The sequence below is a fragment of the Mus musculus genome, chromosome 8, assembly GCF_000001635.26.
Source record: "Mus musculus strain C57BL/6J chromosome 8, GRCm38.p6 C57BL/6J".
In the NCBI taxonomy this organism is placed as follows: domain Eukaryota; kingdom Metazoa; phylum Chordata; class Mammalia; order Rodentia; family Muridae; genus Mus; species Mus musculus.
The window spans coordinates 41,259,534-41,283,359 of NC_000074.6; the positions used below are offsets into that span (position 1 = coordinate 41,259,534).

At 35.9% G+C, this 23,826-nt stretch overlaps 1 protein-coding gene across 10 annotated transcripts in view; it reads left to right on the forward strand.

Annotated features, from left to right (window-relative positions):
- Positions 1 to 23,826, forward strand: part of Pcm1 (pericentriolar material 1) — a 94,605-nt gene that overhangs the window by 20,050 nt on the left and 50,729 nt on the right. For 7 of the 10 annotated variants that reach the window (XR_001778411.2, XM_006509298.3, XM_006509300.3 and 4 more), the window contains exons 5-16: positions 1,478 to 1,648; positions 1,827 to 1,943; positions 7,654 to 7,831; positions 10,908 to 11,017; positions 12,711 to 12,927; positions 14,567 to 14,765; positions 15,462 to 15,635; positions 16,120 to 16,274; positions 16,393 to 16,619; positions 20,218 to 20,360; positions 20,489 to 20,618; positions 23,047 to 23,187. Coding sequence is in view for 9 of the 10 variants with exons in the window: in XM_006509298.3 (XP_006509361.1) it covers positions 1,478 to 1,648; positions 1,827 to 1,943; positions 7,654 to 7,831; positions 10,908 to 11,017; positions 12,711 to 12,927; positions 14,567 to 14,765; positions 15,462 to 15,635; positions 16,120 to 16,274; positions 16,393 to 16,619; positions 20,218 to 20,360; positions 20,489 to 20,618; positions 23,047 to 23,187 (1,962 nt within the window). In the remaining variant the exon portion in view is untranslated. The remainder of the gene's footprint in view (positions 1 to 1,477; positions 1,649 to 1,826; positions 1,944 to 7,653; positions 7,832 to 10,907; positions 11,018 to 12,710; positions 12,928 to 14,566; positions 14,766 to 15,461; positions 15,636 to 16,119; positions 16,275 to 16,392; positions 16,620 to 20,217; positions 20,361 to 20,488; positions 20,619 to 23,046; positions 23,188 to 23,826) is intronic. The other 3 variants (XM_017312615.2, NM_023662.3, XM_006509302.3) reach the window with 2 other exon arrangements.

Here is a 23,826-nt window from a genome sequence, read left to right on the forward strand (position 1 = left end):
TAAAGATTTATTTATTTACTATATGTAAGTACACTGTAGCTGTTTTCAGACACACCAGAAGAGGGCATCAGATCTCATTACGGATGGTTGTGAGCCACCATGTGGTTTCTGGGATTTGAACTCAGGACCTTCGGAAAAGCAGTCAGTGCTCTTAACCACTGTGCCATCTCTTCAGCCCTAAACTGCTAATTTTTAGTAAAGGGGTATTGGAATCAGTATGATTAGGCTTTTTAAAAAAGAATTTTTTTTTCAGTGTAGCTATTGGGGCTGAAGAGATGGCTCAGTGGTTAAGGGCTCATATGGCTCTTGTAGAAGACTCAAGTTTGGTTGCCAACATACAGACTAGATAGTTCACATCTCCTGAAACTCTGGCTCTAGGAAGATCTGATAGGTCTGCTCTTCACAGGTACCTGTGCTCACATGCACTGCCTACATACATGTATACAACTAAAGTAAAGTCAATCACGAATAAAAGAGTAAGACAGTGTTGATATTTTTGGAAAATATTTTCAAAAATATACTACTTTTTTATTTTTATTTATTATTATACATAAATTCACTGTAGCTGACTTCAGACACACCAGAAGAAAGCGTCAGATCTCATTATGGGTGGTTGTGAGCCACCATGTGGTTGCTGGGATTTGAACTCAGGACCTTTGGAAGAGCAGTCAGTGCCCTTACCCGCTGAGCCATCTCACCAGCCTCCAAAGGATGCTACTTTTAATTTTACTTTTATAATACTACCAATTATTTGTAAAGAGATAGAACTATTAAAGGACTGTTTAGGGGCAGTGAGATGGCGTGGAGGGTAAAGGTGCTTGCTGTGCAAACCTGGCAACCTGAATATGATCCCTGGAGCCCACGTAAAGGTGGAAGGAGAGAACATAGTGCACTTAGGCCTCTGGCACATGTGTGCATACGTATTCATATATCATTGTGCACATGGGAGACCCCCACCCCTGCCACCTGTGGAATAGATAATTTCTCAGCAATTTGTTTTGTAAACACAATTTTTGGGCCTGGTGAGATTACTTATTGGGGGAACCTACAGTGCTTGGGTCCTGGCACTCTGTAGGGACAATGAGGGAATGAGGAAAGAACAGCCACATGGCTGTGCTGCTGTGAACTATAGGACTTCACTCACTGGGCCTCCTCTGCTGTCTACACACTGCACTTGAGTGTTCAGTACCCGGAAATCACGTAAAATAGAAGGACAACACCAACTCCATGCAATTTTACAGATAATATAAACTAAAATAGTTTTATAATTCGTTACTTTTAGATTGATGGTGATTGAAGTTTATTGACTATTATGTTTTCATTTTTAAAAATCTAAGTTTAAAGATTTCTTGCCTGTATAAATTTATATGGTAAACCTAAATATATGTTTGCTTGATAACACTATTGCTATAAATTATGCTGGTGTTATATGTTGTATATTGCCATTCTTATTTTTCTTTTTAATATTTTCCTACAGATTGTAAGCAGGCTTGTTCAAATCCGTGACTATATTACTAAAGCTAGTTCTATGCGAGAAGATCTTGTAGAGAAAAATGAAAGATCTGCCAATGTTGAGCGTCTTACTCATCTAATAGAGCATCTTAAAGAGCAAGAAAAGTCATATATGAAATTTCTCCAGAAAATCCTTGTAAGTTTTAGACTTTAAGTGATGTATGTTATTTTTATGATGTACCATGTACAAATACTGATGACATTCTGATGTCACTCCAGACGAGTTAACATATTTTCAAAATCGTGCCATCCATTATAACATTTTTATTGCCGTTTTTAATAGTTGTATGATTTATACCACTAAAATATTTCAGGCTAGAGAAAATGAGGAGGAGGATGTTCGGACTGTAGACTCAGCTGTGGGATCTGGTTCTGTAGCTGAGAGCACATCGCTAAACGCAGATGTGCAGTCTGAGGCTTCAGATACCACGGTAAGCCGCTTTTTGGTAATTAAAGTGCTGGAAATGAAGATTTAAGGTTTTCCTCCAGTTTTCAAGATGATAGTTTTTGGCATTCTTTAGTAAAAAGTGTACTCTAGGAAAGAAATGTTAATGTATATATAGTTTCTAAACACAAGTTTGAAAGCTTTACTACAAACATTGTTGGAAATCCAGTCATTTTTAGATTTCGCTTACACAGAAATGTCAGTAAAGTTGGTTTTGCTCAGCACAGGTTTCCTGGCTTTAAGAAGCATTGGCAAACTTAGATTCATTGTAGGTATAAAACTGTTAGTATCACTTGGGTGTGATACTCATGAATATTAAGCATGTAATTGCTGGAGAAGTTTTTATGTTCATTTTCTGGTGAGGACTCATTTTAAATGTGCTAAGATTTTTGAAAAGTTCTCATGCTGTAGTACTTTAGCAAAGCTAGATGTCTAAAACGTTGAAATAACAGCTAGTAAATGAGACAGGATATTGTTAACATTATTTACTCTCAATGAAGAAAAAGTAATGTGGTTTCTGACTATAAAATAAAATTAATAAAACATTTTCCCCTTGGGAAAGAGTAATTTATAGGACTCTGGAGAAAGAAAAGGTTATAAGATTGATTTAGTTCAAAGAATGTACTGTATTTCAAAACTGCTTGGCTTTTAAACACTTTTATTTGAACAGATGTGCACTTCCCTGAAGTGCATGTGCTAACTACTACACTATGGAAGCAACACTCTAATCATACACGTGTGTAACTGTCAAACACGTAGCACTACTAAAGTAAGCCTTTCTTTGTAATGATTAGCACCCATGTATTGATTTTTGTAATATATTTCAAGATACCATTCAGCACTAGGAATTTGAGGGTTTGTTTCCTTTTATTACTGCTCTGCAAATTTTACCTGTTTCTTTTCTCCTCCCTATCCTTCCTATTTAACCTTTTTTAAAGTAAGAAATTTGATTTTTTTTTCTTTTTATTTAGGAAATACTCGGGGTTTGATCCAAACAGTTGTTGAAAATGGATTCTGCTGTGGGAAATTGTTTTCTGTTCATAGTGGTCCTGGGAATAGTTTCTCTCTTCATACCAGGAGAAGCAGAAGGGTTAGGGTTGGCTGATAAAGGATTTTATAGGAGAGGAATGTTACAGTTGATTGTAATTTACATACTAAAATCCAAAGTATTTACTGTGATGAGAATTTCCTTCATAATGATAAAAAATCATGGCCTTTTGTAAATTGTTATGTACCAAATAAATGTTAAAATATGCTTTAGCAGTTTTCTATACTTAAGACTTGTCGCAGATATAACACTTGCTTATATTTAGTAAGTAACTTTATTCTATAGAAACTTAAGAGTCTAATTAAATTTACTTCCTCTTGGGGATGGCTTTGGGTTAAATTTATTTTTAAGGTGAAACGAGACATTTTTGTATTTATTTACAAGGCTGGCTTATATGTTAAACAGGAGTTTGTGTTAACTTAATATGTTACACTATTTAATGAAGGAGGCATCTTTTAGTCTTGAGAATTCGGCCCTGCATTGAGGACAAACTAGGGAATTCAGCTTCCCAAGAACAGGTTTCAGACATTGATGTTACTACAAGTCCTAAAGGGAAAGGTGACAAAGCTCCTCAGAATGACAGGGAACTGAGACCTAATAGGAAATGTAGCCGAAAACGTGGATTTCCCTCAAAGGTATACTTCACAATGTTAACTTGGGAAGTCTTTAAATGAGCAGCAGCAATGTAGTTCTATTTCTTCTTTATTTGTTTTTCTGTTAACGGCTATTACTCTTAACACTAAATTATCTACTCCATTGATATACTGTAATCTGTTTTAGTAAAATGCTGTTGCTAAGTGTTTTTAAATCTTTTTGCTTTAGAATACACCTCTGCATGGATAAAATATGGTAGCTGATTTTGATTTATTATAAATTATAGAATAATTTGTTCTTTTTGCTATTAAAGTTTTAAGCTATATAAAACATTTTAAAATCTTTTTGTTAAGTTGCTCTTGTTTATAATACTATTATTTATGAATTCGAAAGATACTTTAACTTTTTGTATTATTACTATAAATAGAGAAAAAGAAAACAGTACAAGATGTCCTGGTTTTCTGTCCTTCATGGAAGACATGCTTTTTCCTGCTTTTGGCTTATATTTATTTGTGTTCCTGTTTAAAATCTTTTCTTCTTCCTCTCTCTCCCTCTTGGAAAAAAATTAGTTGATTTGCTCATTGGTGTTTTAATGTTTTGCTAGATTTTCTTTTTCAGTGTTTGATTTTAATGTTTTTTGTTTTAGTTTCCTGTGATTTGTATAAAAGCACTTAAGTGAAGAAGGCAGTTTCTGTAGTTCTTCTAATACATTTGAAAGAAATAGCACTTGTAAAAGCATGTGTATCCTTTTAGCAAGAGTTAAATATCGATTTATTAGTTTAGGATACACCATAGTAATTTCAGAAGTTTTATTGTCTGCTTGTCACCAATGATCATTTTTTACTTTATAGTTATATTTTCTTCTTTCCTTCTTTTCATTCTTTTTCATTTTTCTTTTTTCTTTTTTTTTTTATGTTTAAGATGATGAAACAACCTCAAATATTTTGGCAGTTTTTTTTTTATTATTACTTTTTTTGGTGTGTTGAGGGGTTGTCTTTAGTTATACAAAGCATTAAGCTTAAGTTACCCCTTTAAGCAGAAAAGTGCCTGGTTATCTTTAGACTTAATAGCATTGAAGGGGCAAAAAGGAATGTGAACTACTCCAGGTATGCATTAAAATTTGTCTTTCTTTCTTATACAATTGCCAGACACTGTAGCATGTTTACCAGGTCTTCTTTCACCCTGTGGTAGTTCATTAACAAACAAACAAACAAACAAACAAACAACCTTCCAAAGCCCTTCTGTTTCTGTCTCTTGGAAAGTATTCTTACAAATAAGAATAATTATAACTTAAACTTGTTCAGGGATTTGTCACAATTTAACTATACTTTATCTTGATCTTTTAAAACAAAATTTTTATTTTTATTGTGTGTGAGTGTATGCCTGTGGTGGGCCACAACATGCTTGTGGAGGACAACCTTTATTGCTCTCCCTAGACAATGTGGGTCCTCAGGATTGACTCAGGCCATCAGACTCAATGCTTAGCTGTAAGACAAGCTCTGTAGTCTGCTGAGCCATCCTGCCAACCCTAGTCTTGGTTATTAATGTTATCCTAATGCAGCACACCCTAACTTGTACATAATTCACAAATGATTTTAATTAAATAAAACCTCACTTGGTATCACTTGACTTTTAAGTTTGTTTTCTGTTTATAGAATCTGTTAACTCTCACTCCTTCCAGTTCGTCCCTCTAAGAGACCTTTTAAAATAGAGTGTGTTTGAAGAGTAGAGGGAAAGGTTTCAGATTGATTCTATGTTAGATTCCGAGCTGAAAACAGCCTTATGAGTTGCAGGTTGATATAAAATGATAACTATCTACAAAGACTGATATTTTTGGTGTATTTTATAGATGTAATGTTTTGTATCCTGTAACAGCTTCATGTATACCTACCTATCCTTTGTGAGAGGAGTACTGTCCCACCATTGTTTTGAGACAGTGCCTCTCACTGGCTTGTAACTGGACCAAATAAACCAGTGAGATTGGCCATGGGTTCCACGTATCTGCTTCTCCCCACCTTTGAAGGAGCAAGTTTATAAGTGTGGACCACTAGTTCTAGCCTTTTTCTAAAAAAAAAATATAGGTTCTGAGGATCCAACTCAAGTTCTTATGCTTATAAGGCAAGCAGTTCAATTTGCCTCCTCCCAATCCCCCTGCTTTTAAAGACAGGGTCTTACTGTGTAGCTAGGGTACAACTCATGGCTAGGGTGGAACTCATATAGACCACACTGGCCTTGAATTCAGAGTTATAGCTGCCTCTGCCTCTCAAGTACTGAGATTTAAGGCATGTGCCACTACAGCCAGCTAGCTTCTCAGCTTTCTTCATAGTTGATTGTGACTACTAATCTGAAATGTAAACTATGTGTGTATAAAAGGTGTGAGGTGTCATCAACCTGCACTAAACTTCTAGTCTCATCTTAATAGTTAATCCTCTGAATAGTTAACTGTACTTTCTTCACTTTTCCCCCATTTCTAAGTCACAATGTAAGATGTTGTCATGGCTACCCAGTCTTATTTACAATATTGATGGTTCTACTTGGAGGAGGTAGATGGAAGAGGCTTTGTGTAACGCTGGTGAAGGATGTCATCCAGAAGGAAACTTGTTGAGCTGTCTGTATTCCCTGTGGTTTCTCTAGAAATCTCATTTGCCCAGGGAGAGTAGATCAGTGTATTCATTTGTACTTTCAAAAGAAATCATTTAACTTTTTACTTGCTTTAGTAATTTTAGGGGAGAAATCATTTAAAATTTTATATTCCCAACAAAAATTTGTTAGTGTGGCAAATTTGAAACCAAATCAATACATTAAAGGGAATATTTTTTTGTCAATGGATTAAAATAATAGAACTTTAAAATATTTTGATGGTAAATCATTTATGAAGAATATCTTTACAATATATTTTATATATAACTTGGCTTAAAATTTATTGTTTGGGGCTGTATTTACATTTCTGTTTTTGATTAGTTTTGTTCAGCTGTGTTTTAAATTTTAATTTTGTGTATGTGTTTTGTTTTGTTTGTTTGTTTTTTGAACACATGTGGCCTTAAAGCAAGAACTTTACCACTAAGCCATATCATCAGCCCACTTGGTCATTACTTCTTTAAATTTTTCTTTTAAAATATTGTTTTGTTTTGCATGTATAAGTGTTTTACCTGTATGTATGAGTGGGTATCCTATGCATGTCTGATGCCCACAGAGATCAGAAGAGGGTGTTCGAGCCTAGGAACTAGAGTTACAGGTGGTGGTGAACCTCTGGGAGTGGTGGGAAGTGAACCTGGGCTGGGTCCTATGCAAGAGTAACAAGCGTGTGTAACTGCTGAGTCATCTCCACCCCCATTGGTAGTTTCTTCTAAGTAGTCCCTATTCAAATCTTTTATGTTGCATATAGAGAGGATGATAAATTTTTATTGTATTGGGGAAGTCTTCCAGATTCAGTTTATGCCCCAAACTCAGCTAAATGGATGTAATTTAAGAGTTAAAAACTAATAAAACCACTTGATACAAAATAGAGTTTTCTGCTTTGTTATATATTTAATGTGCTTCATTTAGGCCTTTTTACATAAGATAATCAAATATATTTAAAAATTCTTGACCTTGGTTAGAAGTTGGAATATTTACTCTCTGTGTCTCTGTCTTCTCTCCTGCCCTCACTTACTTTGCTTTTGTTGTGTATGTGGAAAGTTATCTTCTGGAATGGGTAGAAAGTTTTGCTACCTGATAGTTTGTAGAGAAAATCTTTGAGAACATTAACTCAGTATAATTTGTAATTCCCTATTATTTTGTCTGCAGTATGTATAGCTCCATTTGCCTTCCTATACTTTGAAACCTTCTGCTTTCTAAGAGTTTTATTCTCTTCCTTTTAACTCCTCATAGTTTTTCACTGTAAAATTACTCAATTTTTAGTATGGGACATACCAGTTTTCTAAGTCTATTAAAACTGTATCTAGACTTGTGTATTTAATTGAAACTAGTATCTGCTGTACTTTGCCATTGGCAAATGAAACAGGGCCATGGATTTCAACTGTCAGGTATTAGTATTGTTGGTCTTATTTTTCAGGCCAGAGATCCTCAGCAGGAGCCTATGGAAGAGACAGAAAATTTGAAGAAACAACATGATTTATTAAAAAGAATGTTACAACAGCAGGAGCAGCTGCGAGCTCTGCAGGGCCGACAGGCTGCTCTTCTAGCTTTGCAGCATAAAGCAGAGCAAGCTATAGCTGTGATGGATGACTCTGGTATGTGATAGTCACAGAATAATTGCTTTAGAAGAAAGGCTCATTATTACAAAATGAATTGCTATTACTGTATTATCAGATCTCGGTTGTTGACTAGTGTAGCAACCTGCAAGCCAGGTTTACTCTGTTCTGTGCTTTTCTCTGGTTATACAGAAGAGGTTGCAGGAACAACTCCTGGCTATCATACCGTACAGACAGAGTATCTTTGAGAGGTAAAACAGACAGGCCTGTATATAGTACTGTTTTGTAACCTCAGGGTGATAGGGATCTTGTTTTTTTTTGTTTCCACTTTGCAGGAATTACTGCTGTTTTGTTTTGTTTTTGTTTTAAATCTCACTCAGCTAAGATTGTTGTTTATTTGTCTTGCAAAGAAGGTTTAAAAAATAATAAGCAAGCCAGGCCTGGTATCATAACACCTGTAATCCCAGCACACTGAAGTCTGAGGCAAGGAGGCTCAAAGAATTCTTAGGGTACAGGGAGATGGCTCAGTTGGTAAAGTGCTTGTTCCCCAAGCATGAGGACCTTAGTTTGGATCCTCAACAAGCACATTAAAGCCAAGTCATCTGTAGTCCCCGCTCCAGAAGGAACGGAGACAAGAGGGTCCCTGGGGTTCTGTGGTCTAGCCAGTTGATGAGCTTTGGGCTCAGTGAGTAATCCTGTCTCAAAAATAATATGGAGAGTGACTAAGGAAGATAACCAAAATCAACCTCTGACGTACACATATGTGTACATAGCCTCCCTTCTCTATAATACTTCATAGTGAAATTGCCTCATAAAATAAAGTAGGGAGGGCTCTAGGTTTGCCAGCTTAAGTATGCCCTGAGTTCAGTCCCTAGCCCCTGGAGAAAACATAAACAGAGAAAGTCTAATAAGGAAGTAAATTAATGGAGCATGTTTACTATTTAATGTTAGCAGTTCTGTTATTTCATTTAGAAATCCAGTTGTAGTTATGAACTTTTAAAGCTGCTATTGTACTTTACTCAGTATTTGGTGAGACTCAAAGCTTTTTTTCTTTTTCCTTCAGAGCTGTATATAACTATAAGTGACAATAGAATTGATTAGTATTGAGTCACCTGTTTTGTTATTAGGTTAAAAGTAAGATTGTTGCTTATTAAAACTCAATAAAAGCTAAGGTTTTTTTTTTTAGTTTTATTTTTTAATTGACAGATAACAATTGTATATATTTGCAAAGTAATATAATAGACTTCCATTGGCTTAATTATAATTATGTTTTCGTATCAATTCTCAGTTTATCTTTGAGCATTATAATTAGGCCAGTATTTTATTATTATTATTATTTATTTGCTTTTTGTAAGTTTCATGAAGGTTGCCTACAAGATTGTGGGTTGCTTACAGGTTTATGGGCAACTAACCAGTGGCTGCACTACTGAAGTAGTGTCTGTATCATGCTCACAGCCGTTAACTGCCTGTGCATCCTGTGGAGCAGTGGGGCTCACAAAGTTCCTAATTTCTTCTCTACAATCTTGAGTAGTTGAATTTACATCATCTTGTTGGATCATCAGAATTGTAGGCTACTGGCTAAGGCTTTTTACCCTTGGGACTGTTTCATAGAAAAGGATGTCAAACAGAGTCTCTTACTTGGCTAGGCTTTATATAGAGAATATTAGTAGAAAGCTATTGAATTTTAGGTTAAAATATACAAATAATTTCTTTTACAAAAATAAACTATTAGGAATTTCAATTAAAGGCTGTAATTAGGAGATTTATATTTGAGCTTTATATACTTCTTCAACAAGAACTTTAGCTTAATTTTAAAACAGTTTTTCCTTGTGTTTTATGAAATTTTACAGTAGAAAACTGATGAAAGCAAGGGTTAGTGTTTCTAATTTGTTCGGAGACACAACACATCTTCCTTAGAGAAGGAGTGCTTTTTTTTTTTTACTGTCCAGAAAGTTGTTTGTTAATTATCTGAATTGTAATGTTGGTGTTTTCCACAGAGAGTTTAGACTAGAAAAAGATTTCTGTCAGTCTCAAATACTAGTTTTTAGTTTTTGGTTGTTATTGTTTTGGTTTGTTTGTTTGCTGTAGCAGAAAATGATGCTATTTTCTTTTAAAAAAAAGCATTTTGTAGCTTCTGGCTTTTAGCATTGAAAGGCTAAAAAGATGGCTTCTGGCTTTTAAAAATTAAAAGGCTAAAGGATAAAGATGGGGTACTGGGTAGTAGAGCAGTAGGTATTGTCAGTATTGTCTTCAGAAACGTGCTTTAGGAGGGTGAGAGGATTTTTGTTGTTTTATTTTTAATGAAGATGATAAAACATGTGGGTTTTTGTTGTTGTTGTTTATTTATTTTATGTATACGAGTACACTATAGCTGTCTTCAGACACACCAGAAGAGTGCATCTGATCCCATTAGAGATGGTTGTGAGCCACCATGTGGTTCCTGGGAATTGAACTTATGACCTCTGGAAGAGCAAGCACTCAGTGCTCTTAACCGCTGAGCCATCTCTCCAGCCTGTGGTCTTTAGTGACACTGCTCTATCACAAGCAGCTACTTCAATAAATTTATCTATTCAGCTGTGGGAGTACAAAGCTTGGCTAGCTGGATTTGGTCTACTTTATGGCATGGTTTTATGGAACACTGTCAATCTTATTTACATATTGCTAATTTTTTTTTGCCTATTATTTAATGGGAGAAATGGGGGTTGAGGCAAGAGCTGTATTCCAGAGAGCCATGCTACTTTTCAGTCTATACTTTGTAGAAAAACATGCCCATTCCTGAATTGCAGTATTGGTTTTCTTGGAGGAGGCAGAGTCAGCACTGTTCCTTCTATCTGATAAAGCCTTCCTATCTCTGACCAGCCAAATCACATTTATTAATTGGGACTACAATCCTAGCTTTTCTTGTAAGTTGAGATTGAAAAACTTGAGTCACTAGAGTTTAGCAGTTGTCTCAGTTTTCTGTTTTTAGATATAAACTAATAAACTGATTGGCTGAGAGATAAGTAAGGTAACTAAAAGTTTCATATTAGTGTTAGGTTGAAGTTCTCCCCCTTTACAATGTATGCTTCACTTGGGGCTTCTCTATACTGAATATAGTATTAAATTTTGTTTTCAGTTGTTACAGAAACTACAGGAAGCTTATCTGGAGTCAGCATCACATCTGAACTAAATGAAGAACTGAATGATTTAATTCAGCGTTTCCATAATCAGCTTCGTGATTCTCAGGTGATTAGATTCTATAGTTAAGTTTAGAAATCACATTAGTTAACCCAGTGGATCAACTAATCAAGCCTCAGTAAACATAAATATCACCTGACTTGACTGAATAAAAACAATGGAGCTGGGTGGTAGTGGGGCACAATTTTAATCCAAGCACTTGGGAGGCAGAGACAGCTGGGTCTGTGAGTTCAAAGCCAGCCTTGTCTACAGAGTGAGTTCCAGGAAAGCCAGGGCTACACAGAGAAACCCTGTCTTGAAAAACAAAAAAGGGGGAAAAATGGATACAGAATCCGTCAACCTCCAAAATATGATTTGTAAGATTTGAGTGGGCCCCATATGATTCTTAACACTATCTTTTGAGAAATTCTAGGTTAGAGGAAAATGTACTTTGTTAAGATCTATTTTATTTTATTTGTATATGTGTACCTGAATGTGTGTGTGTATCATATGCATACAGAGGTCAGAAGAGGACAACAGATCCCCTGGGACTAGTGTTACAGTAATTGTTACTGCCTGATGTACATGCTAGGACCTGGGTCCTCTGTAAGAGCAGCAAAGTGCTCTTAACCAGTGAGCCATGGATCCACACCCAGAAAAGCTAATTTAACTATGCTGAGTAGTACAGGTATTTTCTCTGTGTAGGCTGTTAGATAAGCATTCCTTTGACCTCTTTTAAACACTAGGTGGTTATAACCTTTGAGACTTGAAGTTAGGCTTTAGTCCCAGCACTGGGAGGCAGAAGCAGATGGAGCTATGGATTCAAGGCCAGCCTGGTCTACATTGTGCGATCTAGGACAGCCAGGGCTACGTAATGAGACCCTGGCTTAAAAAATAAACAAACAGAGACTTAAAATTTTTTTTTAGGTTTTGTTGTTGTTTATTTGGTTGATTTTTTTTTTTTTTGCATTTTGTTGTTTTAATTAGGTATTTTCTTCATTTACATTTCCAATGCTATCCCAAAAGTCCCCCAGACACCCCCCCCCTCCCCTACCCACCCACTCCCACTTCTTAGCCCTGGCGTTCCCCTGTACTGAGGCATATAAAGTTTGCAAGACCAGGGGGCCTCTCTTCCCAATGATAGGGGAGCCATTTTGGTTCCTGGATCCCTTAAAATTAGTTTTAAGTTTATGCCCTTGCGTTATTTTATCTTCCTGACAATTTTAAGAAAGGCTTTTGAGTAATTTTGTTTGGTTTAGTATTGAAGCAAAGTCTTACTTTGTAAGACAGGCTGACATCACATTTTTCATTTTCTGTGCTAGCCTCTTAAAGCACTATGATTACAGGCTTGTGCTGCCATATCTAGCAGGACAATTTTAGAATTAATAATGTTTTAGTTTTGTGAACTTTGTAAAATAATTATATGCATGTAAATTTTGAGTGTAGAATCTGGAGAAGAATGGGTGAACATTGCCTCTCACTGGGAAAGGTAGTGATGCTTGTTTTGCCCACCAAGAAAATAAGGTGAGCCATTCATTTTAGACAGTTATCTAGCAAAGGTTAGTAAAGTTTTCTAATGATCCCTGTCAGACCTTATGTAAAGACGCTCTCCGGTAATCGAAGAACATAGGTATAAGATTGTTAGTGGAAGGATGGTATTAATAACAAAATAGGAAACAAAATAAATGTCAACGTACAGTAAAATGCAACTTAATTTATTTGTTTTAAATATTTTCCTTCTTCTTTTTTTTTTAAACTTAAGCCTCCAGCTGTTCCAGACAACAGAAGACAGGCAGAAAGTCTTTCATTAACTAGAGAGATTTCTCAGAGCAGAAATCCCTCAGTTTCTGAACATTTACCTGATGAGAAAGTACAGCTTTTTAGCAAAATGAGAGTACTACAGGAAAAGAAACAGAAAATGGACAAATTACTTGGAGAACTTCATAACCTTCGAGATCAGCATCTGAACAACTCATCATGTGAGTAAATCTGATACAGCAATATTATGTAAAGGGCATATAAGTACACATGCTGGCACATGGTAGTTACTTAGTATGTATTTGATAGGTTAATAACTAGTTTGAAAAAATAATCTTTGAAAAAGAAAATCTTGAATCTGAAAAGCCTTTTAATAAGCCAGTATGTGATAAGAATCAAATAGATGTTAAATTTATTCATAAAAGAAAAAATGAAGTTGGAGGGATAATTTAGAACTAGTCTCTCGTTAAATTATCAACCCTAGTTCTCTCCCCACAGTAATAGGAGCTCTTAAGTGCTGGAACTTGGAATCAGCTTGGGTAACCCCAGCTGGCCATTATTACTATAACATTCCCATTTTTGTCTGAATGAAAAAATTAAAATGGATAGGAACACCATTTTTAGAATCCCCATTCTTGACCTGGAAAGATGGTTCAGCAGCCAAAAGCACTTACTGCTCTTGCAGAGAATCCAGGTTTGGTTCTCAGATCTGACATTAAGCAGCTCCGAACTGCCTATCATTCCAGTTCCAGGGGATCTGATGGTCTCTGGGTTTTATGGGCACCTACATGCATGTGATGAACATAAATTCACACAGGTACATATATATAAAATATAAATAAATCATTCAAAATAACAAAAGAATCGGATGTTCTCTTTTGTGTTTTGAGATAAGATTTTACAATGGCAGTCAGGCCCACTTCAAATTTTCAGTATTCCTGCTTCAATCTCTGCAGGTCTGGGATTATATGTTTGCATTGCCACATCCATCTTGGAATATTAGTTCTTTATTCTTCACATATCTCCTGTTTCTCTGCTATTTGTGCCCTGAAACACACTCATTTCACCCGTCTTCATCTCAGCTACCTTTCTCTTCCTGTAGAGGATAGTATTAGTTGTTAACGTTTAAGAACAGAGGAAGACAACTAAGGAAAAGTTAAGATTTGAAAGGTCTCTTTATGGCTTTGTCTCAGTTTTATATACAAAGAAAGTCATACTTTGCTGCCTGACAACTCTTAAGAAACTACTCCTAGAAAAGCATGTAAGAGCTGAAGTAAAAGAAAGAGTGATTAAAGACTAGTATAACGAGACCATTGGAAACCAACTGTAATAATTGTGGCATTAAACTGAGAAGTAAACAATGATAGGTCCATTGAGGAAGAAATAAATGGCTGTAGTTTTGAAGTAGTTAGAGGTAGAAAATTACAGTCTTAACAATTACCTGCTAGGATTGGCCTTTTGTGTTCTATACATCAGACATAGTGACTCACTCTCTTTAATCTCAGATAAATTTATCCTGTGTTTTTTTTTATTGTTTTTCTAGCATATACAATTGTAATTCTTATCAGTTTCTGTCTTGTTTTAACCTTGTATTTTAATCTAGTAGCTGTAATGCAAAAGTTCTAGACAGTCTGGAAGGAGGAAGTAAAAATACTTTTCCTTGTGTATTTTGATGTGTTTAGTTGTTGAGGTATGTTAACATGTGGCCTATGTATGTATATAAGCTTTCAAAATTTAAATCTGCAGATTTTAAGATGCTAACTAATTTTATTTTCTTTGTGAGAATCCAGACTGTAAATATATGCTGGTTCATACCATGCTTAGTCTGCTGATTGCTTATTTTTCTTCTCTCTTTTATAGTTGTGCCTTCAACTTCTCTCCAAAGAAGTGGGGATAAGAGAAGTTCAACTGTAGCTCTCTCTGCTCCTGTGGGCTTTGCATCAGCTGTCAATGGAGAGGCCAATAGTCTTATCTCATCTGTTCCCTGTCCTGCCACCTCTCTAGTTTCTCAGAATGAGAGTGAAAATGAAGGTCATCTAAATCCAGCTGAAAAACTACAGTAAAATACTTTTTGCAATCATTCTTCACATCTATTAAATAGCTAAATAATGAGGATAATATTTTAAACTTGAAAATTTATAAGAAACTGAAGTTTAATAAGATACACATTCTTAAGATATATGGTAGAAGGAGATGTAATATCTGTGAATCTTATCAGTTGGCTAAAAGAAATAGGCATTGATCAGGTAGTTTCTGAAACCTGCTGTTAATCATTTTTCAGGGAAAGGGTTACAAATAGCAAGAACTATAGGTAAAATATTTTAATATTCAAACAAGCCCTACGCTCTAGAGCCATACCCCTGAAACTATATTATACAAGACTGTGTCAGTGTGAGCAAAACACTTAGAAAACACAGGGGTGATATATGACATTCAGTTCATGCTGTTGGAGTTTTCTTTTGCTTTTTGTTTTTGTGTGTTTTGAGACAGTATCTCACTATATAGCCAGTCTTTGCTGGTTTGGAACTCACTGTATAGACTAGTCTGGCCTGCCTCTGCTTCCTAAGTTTTGGGATTAAAGACATGTGACAACATGTTCAGTTGAAACTATTTTTAAAATTGACAGATGCCCTGAGAGCTTGGTATAAATCTGTGCATGTGGGTGTGTGTACCAACTGCTATTAAGTGAAAATAAGGTTTTTTTTCCCTTTTTCTAAAATGGTGTTGGTGTTAATGTTACATTTTTTTTAATCAGGAAGTTAAATGAAGTTCAAAAGAGATTGAATGAACTGAGAGAATTAGTTCATTATTATGAACAAACATCAGATATGATGACAGATGCTGTAAATGAAAATACAAAAGATGAAGAAACTGAAGAGTCAGAATATGATTCTGAACATGAAAATTCTGAACCTGTTACTAACATTAGGTGACCACAAGTTTCTTCTTCCCAATGTATTCATCTGCTGTGTACATGTGTGTGGAGTTGGGGCAGGGAGGTGCTCAGTGAAGAGTTCAGCATTAGCTTCATATCCTAGCTTTGACCATGGAAGCTATCTGTTAGGGTCATAATCATTCTTGGCCCATGAAGAAAAGAAGGAAATACTGAAGGCAATAATTTAGGAAACTTGCTGGTTGTTACTTACTGGAAGAAAGTTTTTGAAGTATCAGAGTTAGCGTGTTTTCCCTACCTGTGTATTTTAGGGAGGGTTTGAGTTTGCAGATGCTTTCACTTGTAAACTTCTAAGTTTATGGAAAAGCAAATAATAAAGCAGGAGTCTGTTATTATTTCAGCTTAAATGATTTAGTTAATGCTATTCTTAGATTGCAGCTACATTACTAAAGGCTATGGTAGATTTTAAATTTTTATTTATTTTTGTTGGTTTAAATAACTTGGCTTTAATTTCTTTCAGAAATCCACAGGTAGCTTCTACCTGGAATGAAGTGAATACTAACAGTAATACACAGTGTGGTTCTAACAATAGAGATGGGAGACCAGTTAATTCTAACTGTGAAATTAATAACAGATCTGCTGCCAACATCAGAGCTCTAAACATGCCTCCATTAGGTATGATTCCCTATATTCACAGAAAAATTTCCATATTACTGTTATGAAGTAGATTATCTTTTATTTATACTCTCAATGTTTTAAAATCACGTACTTGAACGATACTCATTTTCAACAGACTGTCGATACAATAGAGAAGGAGAGCAGAGGTTGCATGTAGCACATGGAGAAGATGAGGAAGAAGAAGTAGAAGAGGAAGGAGTCAGTGGGGCTTCATTATCTAGTCGTAGGAGCAGTCTGGTCGATGAAGCACCAGAAGATGAAGAATTTGAACAGAAGATTAGTAGACTCATGGCTGCAAAAGAGAAACTTAAACAGCTCCAAGATCTTGTTGCTATGGTGCAGGTCAGTTTGTTGAAATAGTACAGTTATGTAAGGTGAAAGTTTTGTGTATGGTTGATAATTATGTTGCTATAACTTCTTTTCTTTTCATTTGATTACATTGAACCTTGTTATATTGAGGGCCCTGCAGATAGGCTAAGCATGTCACCGCAGAGTTACATTCCCCAGCCCTATATGTGAATCCTAGCAGCTCCCATTAAAGGGTCAGTCGTTTACATGCTGCATACAGCAGAGACTGGCAGACTTGAGAACTTGAACCTGACATGGTGGTGCACATCTGTAGTCCTAACACTTGGGAGGTAGGGGCAGGAAGATTAGGAGAAGTTAAAGGTTATTCTTGACTATATGCAAACTGGAGGCCTGCTTTAGGCACAAGAGACTTTCTAAGAAAAAAATGGAGAGCTGGGTTAGAGTAGATATTTGTCTTTATAAAGCATATAGTACCTTTTACAACTTACTGGTGAGAATGCAACCGTATGTAAATAGGATCACAGGAGCATGGTAGTATTTGCTGATGACACTGGCCTCAGAAAGATCTCATAAAAGCATCCTGAGGTAGATATTAAACAAACGGAAAAAGTTAATTGCCCAATGTTACATAATTATGATGGCCAGAGTTTATAGCCTCGAGCAAAGCCTGAGATCTTTAGTTTTTAAGATTTATTTATTTATTTTATGTATGAGTACACTGTTACTGTCTTCAGACACACCAGAAGAGGGCATTGGATCCCATTATAAATGGTTGTGAGCCACCATGTAGTTGTTGGGAATTGGACTCAGGACCTCTGGAAGAACAGTCAGTGTTCTTCACTGCTGAGTCGTCTCTCCAGCCCCAAGCCCAAGACCTTAAACTACTTGATGTTAATTAAAAAAAAAAAGACAATCCAAACTTCAGAATGTTAGTAAAGCTCAACTATTAATACATGTGTTTAAAAATAATGTATACATATTACAGATAATTCTGTAAACATTAACACTTCCTAATTCTCTGATGTGGCCCAAAGCCTGCTGAGCCTTTTGTAGTTGACTAAGATAGGTATCATTTTTCTAGAGCAACAAAAATATTTTAACTTGTGAAATTATTCCTTTGTTTTCTTTTTCTCTGTTGTTTCTTTCAACTGTTTTGTTAGATCATTGGCATGCATTACCAAACCTTTTAACTTGAATGGAAAATTTCTAATTGCTCACCAGAATCACTATTATTTGATAATCTAAGCAAAGTGAGTTCATGTCTCCATACCTTTCATTACATTTTTTATTATATTGGTATACTATACCTTGTTTATATATTGGATTTTGGCTTTTTCTACATTTTCTCTATGAGAAGAAGAGCTATGAAGAAAAGAAAGTACATAAACATGTAGAAACCTATACATGTAAAATGTGCATAAACATCTTTTGAGGTTTATGTGCCTATTATTTTTGCTCATATATGTGAACTGTGTTGGGAAAAGCATGCACGCTAAAGAAATCGATAGAAGGGCTATCTTTCTGAATTTCCACCTTTTTGAACTTAGGTCACATGACTATTACAGTTTGGAATGCATGAAATAGCTTCAGAAACAAGTAGTAATAACAAGTTAGGCTGTCCAGAATATTCTTATATTTGTAAGAACTCATCTTGCTAATTGTTATTATCTCTTAGTTTTCCATTCCTTTTAGACCTGTGAGTGGAAACCCTTTTGGGGGGTTGAATGACCCTTTCACAGGGCTTGCATATCAGATATTTACATTGCTATTCATAACTAGCAAAATGACAGTTGGGAAGTAGTAATGGAATAATGGTTGGGGTCCCCACAACATGAGAAAGTGTGTTAAAGGGTTGTAGCATTAGGCAGGCTGAGATCCACTGTGACCTAAGATAACAAAATAGGACATTGAAAAACTAAAGGATGAGAAATAACTTTCAGGCAGCTTTGTTTTACATTATTTCTCATTCTTTAGGTTTTCTAGTCCTATTTTGTGAAAATATTTCATATACAGCTTCTTCATTTCTTGTTATAACACAGTTCTTGCCAGTCCTGTTCATATGAACATTGAAAATTTCAGATGTAATCTTCAGAAAAAGCATGGAATATAAATAAATATTTTCAAGAAAATGCAGGAGCTCATTTTCATCCCCTACTAATTATTACATTAGTTTAACAACAGAAGCAAATGTACTGACAGCAAGATAAACATTGTTTCTCTACTTAATCAGGACAGGCTTTTGATGGGCCCGCCCTCCCTCCCTCCCTCCCTCTCTCCCTCCCTCCCTCCCTTTCTGTTTTTAAATACAAGCCAACTCCTAACCCTTCAGAAAGAAAGTCTGATCCTGTATCTCCTACTGACTAGGAAGTCACTGTCTGTAATCCCAGCGGGTCTTTAACTAATAGAGATTCTCTTGCTTTGCTAGCCTCTTGAGTATTTAGGAGTATGGAAATGAGCTACCTTGTTCATCTTACTATCTTTTATATCATAAATATTCATACTTGTTTGGAAAATTAAAGACAAAAATGAGGAAATGAGGGACATTTTTAAACAGATAGTAGGCATGGATTATTTGAAATACTATAATAGATGCATCTTAAGATTTAATATCAAGTTTCTTGCTCCATGATAATTTTTTAGTTTCTGCATATTTGACACAATGCTATTCTTTGATAGCTCATTATTTCAACAAAAAAAGAAATGGCAAGTTGCTGGGCAATATTGGCAAACTCCTTTAATTCCAGCATTCGGGAGGCAAAGGCAGGCGGAGCTCTGTGAGTTTGTAGTCCAGCCTGGTCTACAGAGATAGGTCCAGGACAGCCAAGCTATATAAATCTTGCTATCCTGAATTCCCCCCCTCCACCCCAAAAAAAGCAGGTCAATTTTTATTAAATGTATTTTAATTCATAACACTAATGAAATACCTGAGGTTGTGTCCCTTTATAAAAAAATTAGGCTTATTCAGTTCACAGTTTTGGAGGTTTTAAGGGTCTACATTCTGGTTAAATGTAAGAAGGCTGTGCAAGACATGTATGTGGCAAAGGATGGGGTATGAACATGCATGAATCTGTCCTGTTTTCCAGGGCGCTCTCCCCCTTCCTTGCCCCTGTAGTCTTTTCTGTGCCCTTCCTCTTCTTGTAAAGCCATGAGTATTTAGCTATGGGCGCTCCACCTTTATGAATTTAGTTAATCGGGTAACTCTAAAAGGCCTCATGTCAAAACATCATACCAGGATTAAATTTTCACCCTCCTAATATTTCACAGTGGGGGTTAAAAATAACATGTGAACCTTTGGGGAATGCATGCAAGCCTTATCCCAACCATAGCACTAAGTATTGACAGCTCAGACTTTATGTGGCGGGGCTAAGGATGTCAGTATATCATAGAACACCCTAGACCTACATTCATTCTCTAGCACGACAAAAATTGTAACCGACTTATTTTAGTTTTAACAGTTAAATTTCTTATCATTGGTAGAGGATATACTTTGGTTTTCTGTAGAAACTATTTATATCAAATATTTATATCAATTGACATATATGTCAAATTTTAGCCTACTGAATTATATAAAGTGTAAATTGGATAATATCTTTGGATTTCCAGATAGTTTTATATTATTTTGCTGTTTCAGGATGATGATGCAACTCAAGTGGTTGTCCCTGCTGCATCAAATTTGGATGATTTCTATGCAGCAGAAGAAGATATCAAACAAAATTCCAATAATGCAAGAGAAAATTCTAATAAAATAGATACTGGAGTAAATGAAAAAACAAGGTATGATAAACTTTAACTTTCATAATAAAAACTAAAGAGCAAGTTATTTAGATAGGTGCTTACTGTGTTATATTTTGCTTAGTATCCTTATTTTAGTGAAGTCCATAAATATGTCAATTTAATTATAGAGAGAAATTTTATGAGGCTAAACTACAGCAGCAACAGAGAGAGCTTAAACAATTGCAGGAGGAAAGAAAGAAATTGATTGAAATTCAAGAGAAAATTCAAGCAGTGCAAAAGGCATGCCCTGACCTTCAGGTAATTATAAAATTTATTTTTTTCAGTGTGTTTGAAAATGTTTAAAAACTAATGTCATTTTGAACTAGTCTGGCTTTACTGGTCATTAGATGGCAGATTATATTTGCCAATTTTCTGATTACTGAACTGAGTGAAATAATAATGAAATAGATTTGGGTTATTTTTGTTGTTGTTGTTTTTTTTTTTTTTTTTTTTTTTACTTTGAAAAAATAGTTCATGGGAATTAAATGGTTACTTCTGTTTTTTGTATTGGGCTAGTTACTCATTTATTCATGATATAGAAACTCAAAACTATTATCACCTTAAGATATTCTTGCTTACATTTATCAGATACAGATCAACATTCCATTTTTACTGACCTAAGATTACACAGTAAAATTTTTAAACCATCATGAGTTATTTTATTCCATTAGTTACTTATTCACTTTACATTCTGATCACAGCCCCTCTCCTCCCAGTTCCACCCTTACAAGTCCCTCCCCCCATTACCTTCTCCCCTTCTCCCTAGAGAACAGCTCCCCTTGGGTACCACCCTACTCTGTGACATTCAGTTGCAGCAGGATTAATCACAATCTTTCCCACTGAGGCCCAACCAGGCAGACCAGCCTAGGGGAATCCAGTCGCAGGTAACAGAGCCAGAGCCAGCCTCTGTTTCAGTTGTTAGGAGACCCACATGTTGTTAGGGGACCAAGCTGCACATCTGCTACTAACATGTAGGGGACTTAGGTTGAACCCCTGCATGTTCTTGGTTGGTGGTTCAGTCACTGTGAGCCCCCATGGGCCCAGATTAGAGTTGACTCTGTAGGTCTTCTTGTGGTGTCCTTGACCCCTCTGGCTCACTCATTCTGTCCCAAATTCTTCCACAAGACTCCCCAAAGCTCCACCTGATGTTTGGCTGTGGTCTCTGCATCTGTTTCTATCCGCTGCTGGATGAAGCCTCTCTGGAGTCAGTTATACTAGGCTCCTGTCTTCAAAAATAGCTGAGTATCATAATAGTGTCAGGGGTTTGCTTTCTTACATGGGACGGGTCTCGTGTTGGGCCAGTCATTGGTTGACCATTCCCTTAATCTCTGCTCCATCTTTATCCCTACACATCTTGTAAGCAGGACAAATTTGAGGTTGAAGGTTTTGTGAGTGGGTTGATGCCTCCCCCCCTCCATTGGAAGTCTAGCCTGGATACAGGAGGTGGCCACTTCAGTCTCCATATCCTCTGGTGGGAGTCTCAGCTAGGGTCATCCCTGTAGCTCCCCCCACCCCCGATTCCCAGCCCCAGGTCTCCAGCTATTCAGTAGAGACACCCCACTGATTTTGGTTCTCACTCACAGCCCTCCCTCTCCAGCCTACTTTCTCTCCACACTTGATCTTCTTCCCCATCCCCCTCCACATCCCCTCTCTCACCCAGATCCTCTCCTCTATGAGTTATTTAAAGAAAATAATTATATAGAGCTTTAAGTTTAACTTACATGATTTTGTTTAGTATATGTACTGTTAAGTTTTTCTGATAGAGAATAAGACAATTATATTAGATGTAAGGATGATATATAGTATACTCTTTTTTGAGATCTTCCTAAAGTATATTATGTGTAGCTTTATTCATTTGTATGTATGTGTGTGTGCACATTTGTCTAGATACACACAAGCCTATGTGGAGACCAGAGGTTGATGTCAGGTGTCATCTTCTGCCACACTTCAATCATACTTTTTAAACAGAGTCTCTCTTACTGAACTGGGAGCTTAGTGATTCAGTGCATGACCAATGAGTCCCTGGTATCCTCTTGTTTCTGTCTCAGAACAGATTATAGGCCCTTGTGGCTATGCCTGGATTCCTATGTGAGTCCCGGGGATCTGAATGCAGGCCTTCAAAGCTTGCAAAGCAAGAACTTTACCCACCCAGTCTGGTTAACTTTACTGTGTAGTTAAACTTGTTTAAGGAAGAAAGAGAAAAATAGCAAATTATGTTTCAGGCACAACTGTTTCTAAGTTTGTACTTTTCCCACTTTTTTTCTAATTCTTTTGTCCTTTATCCTCAATATAAATAATGTCCAAAGAAGTATGTGCCAAGGTTGGGTTGAGTGTAAACTCCCCCTTCCCCTAATATTTGATTTATATGTTTTTACTGTTCCAATTGTTAATTCTCATCACCTTTAGCATGTTATCATGTTTGTTTTCTTCTGTTATCTTTGGATCATGGTGCCTTTTTTAGTTGCATAATAGCAGATTATGGCACTAGCGCTCTAAAGAAGTAAAATAACTACTTTATGAAATAAGTTCAATTGTATTAGTGCCTTATAGTAATATTTGTCATAATATATAAATAGTATTTGTTTATATATGTGTGTACTTGTATAAGTGTATATGTATGTGTGTATATGAATACATATACATATATATAAACATTTATATACATACACAATATTTTGTTTTTTAGCTCTCAGCCACTAGTATAAGTAGTGGTCCCACAAAAAAATATCTACCAGCTATTACTTCAACTCCAACTGTTAATGAAAATGACAGCAGTACAAGCAAGTGTGTTATTGATCCTGAAGATTCTTCAGTGGTGGATAATGAGGTATGAGATAGTCTACTGTGTTGTTCCTGAATTGGTTCCTAATTCCTGAGGCTGTAAAGTTGTTGTTGTTGTTGTTGTTTTGTTTGTTTGTTTGTTTTTATGGGGAGGGATTGCTGTGGGCCCTTTTACCTACTGGATAGGTAATATATGTGAATTATTTTCTGTCTTTTTTGTTGTTGTTTTGTTTTTTTTTTTTTGTTTTTTAAGTTGGGGAATAAACCTACCCCTCTTGAAGTTATATTGTTTCAAAATAGTCATATTCCTTATTAGCAAATATAGAACAGGTATAGAAAACATTAATTATTTAATTTAGAATGGCCTATTCTTTGATATTTCATTTTTACTTGATTTGCATAATACCATAGCATTTATTAAATAGTTTATGAAGTATATTTAGTGCTTCTTGTTTTCATGAACAGTTAATAACTGCTTTTTTTTTTGTATCCCTAAAATACCATTTGACCCATGAACATCTTAAAAGATTTTAACTTTAGTATTTTTAATTATGTGCGTTGTGTGTGGTAGAGGCATGTACACAATGAGTGTAGGTGCCCATGGAGGCCAGAAGTGTCAGATATCCCTGGGAGCCAGCAGGCAGTTGTGGGTCACCTGATGTGGGTGCTGGGAACTGAACTCTGA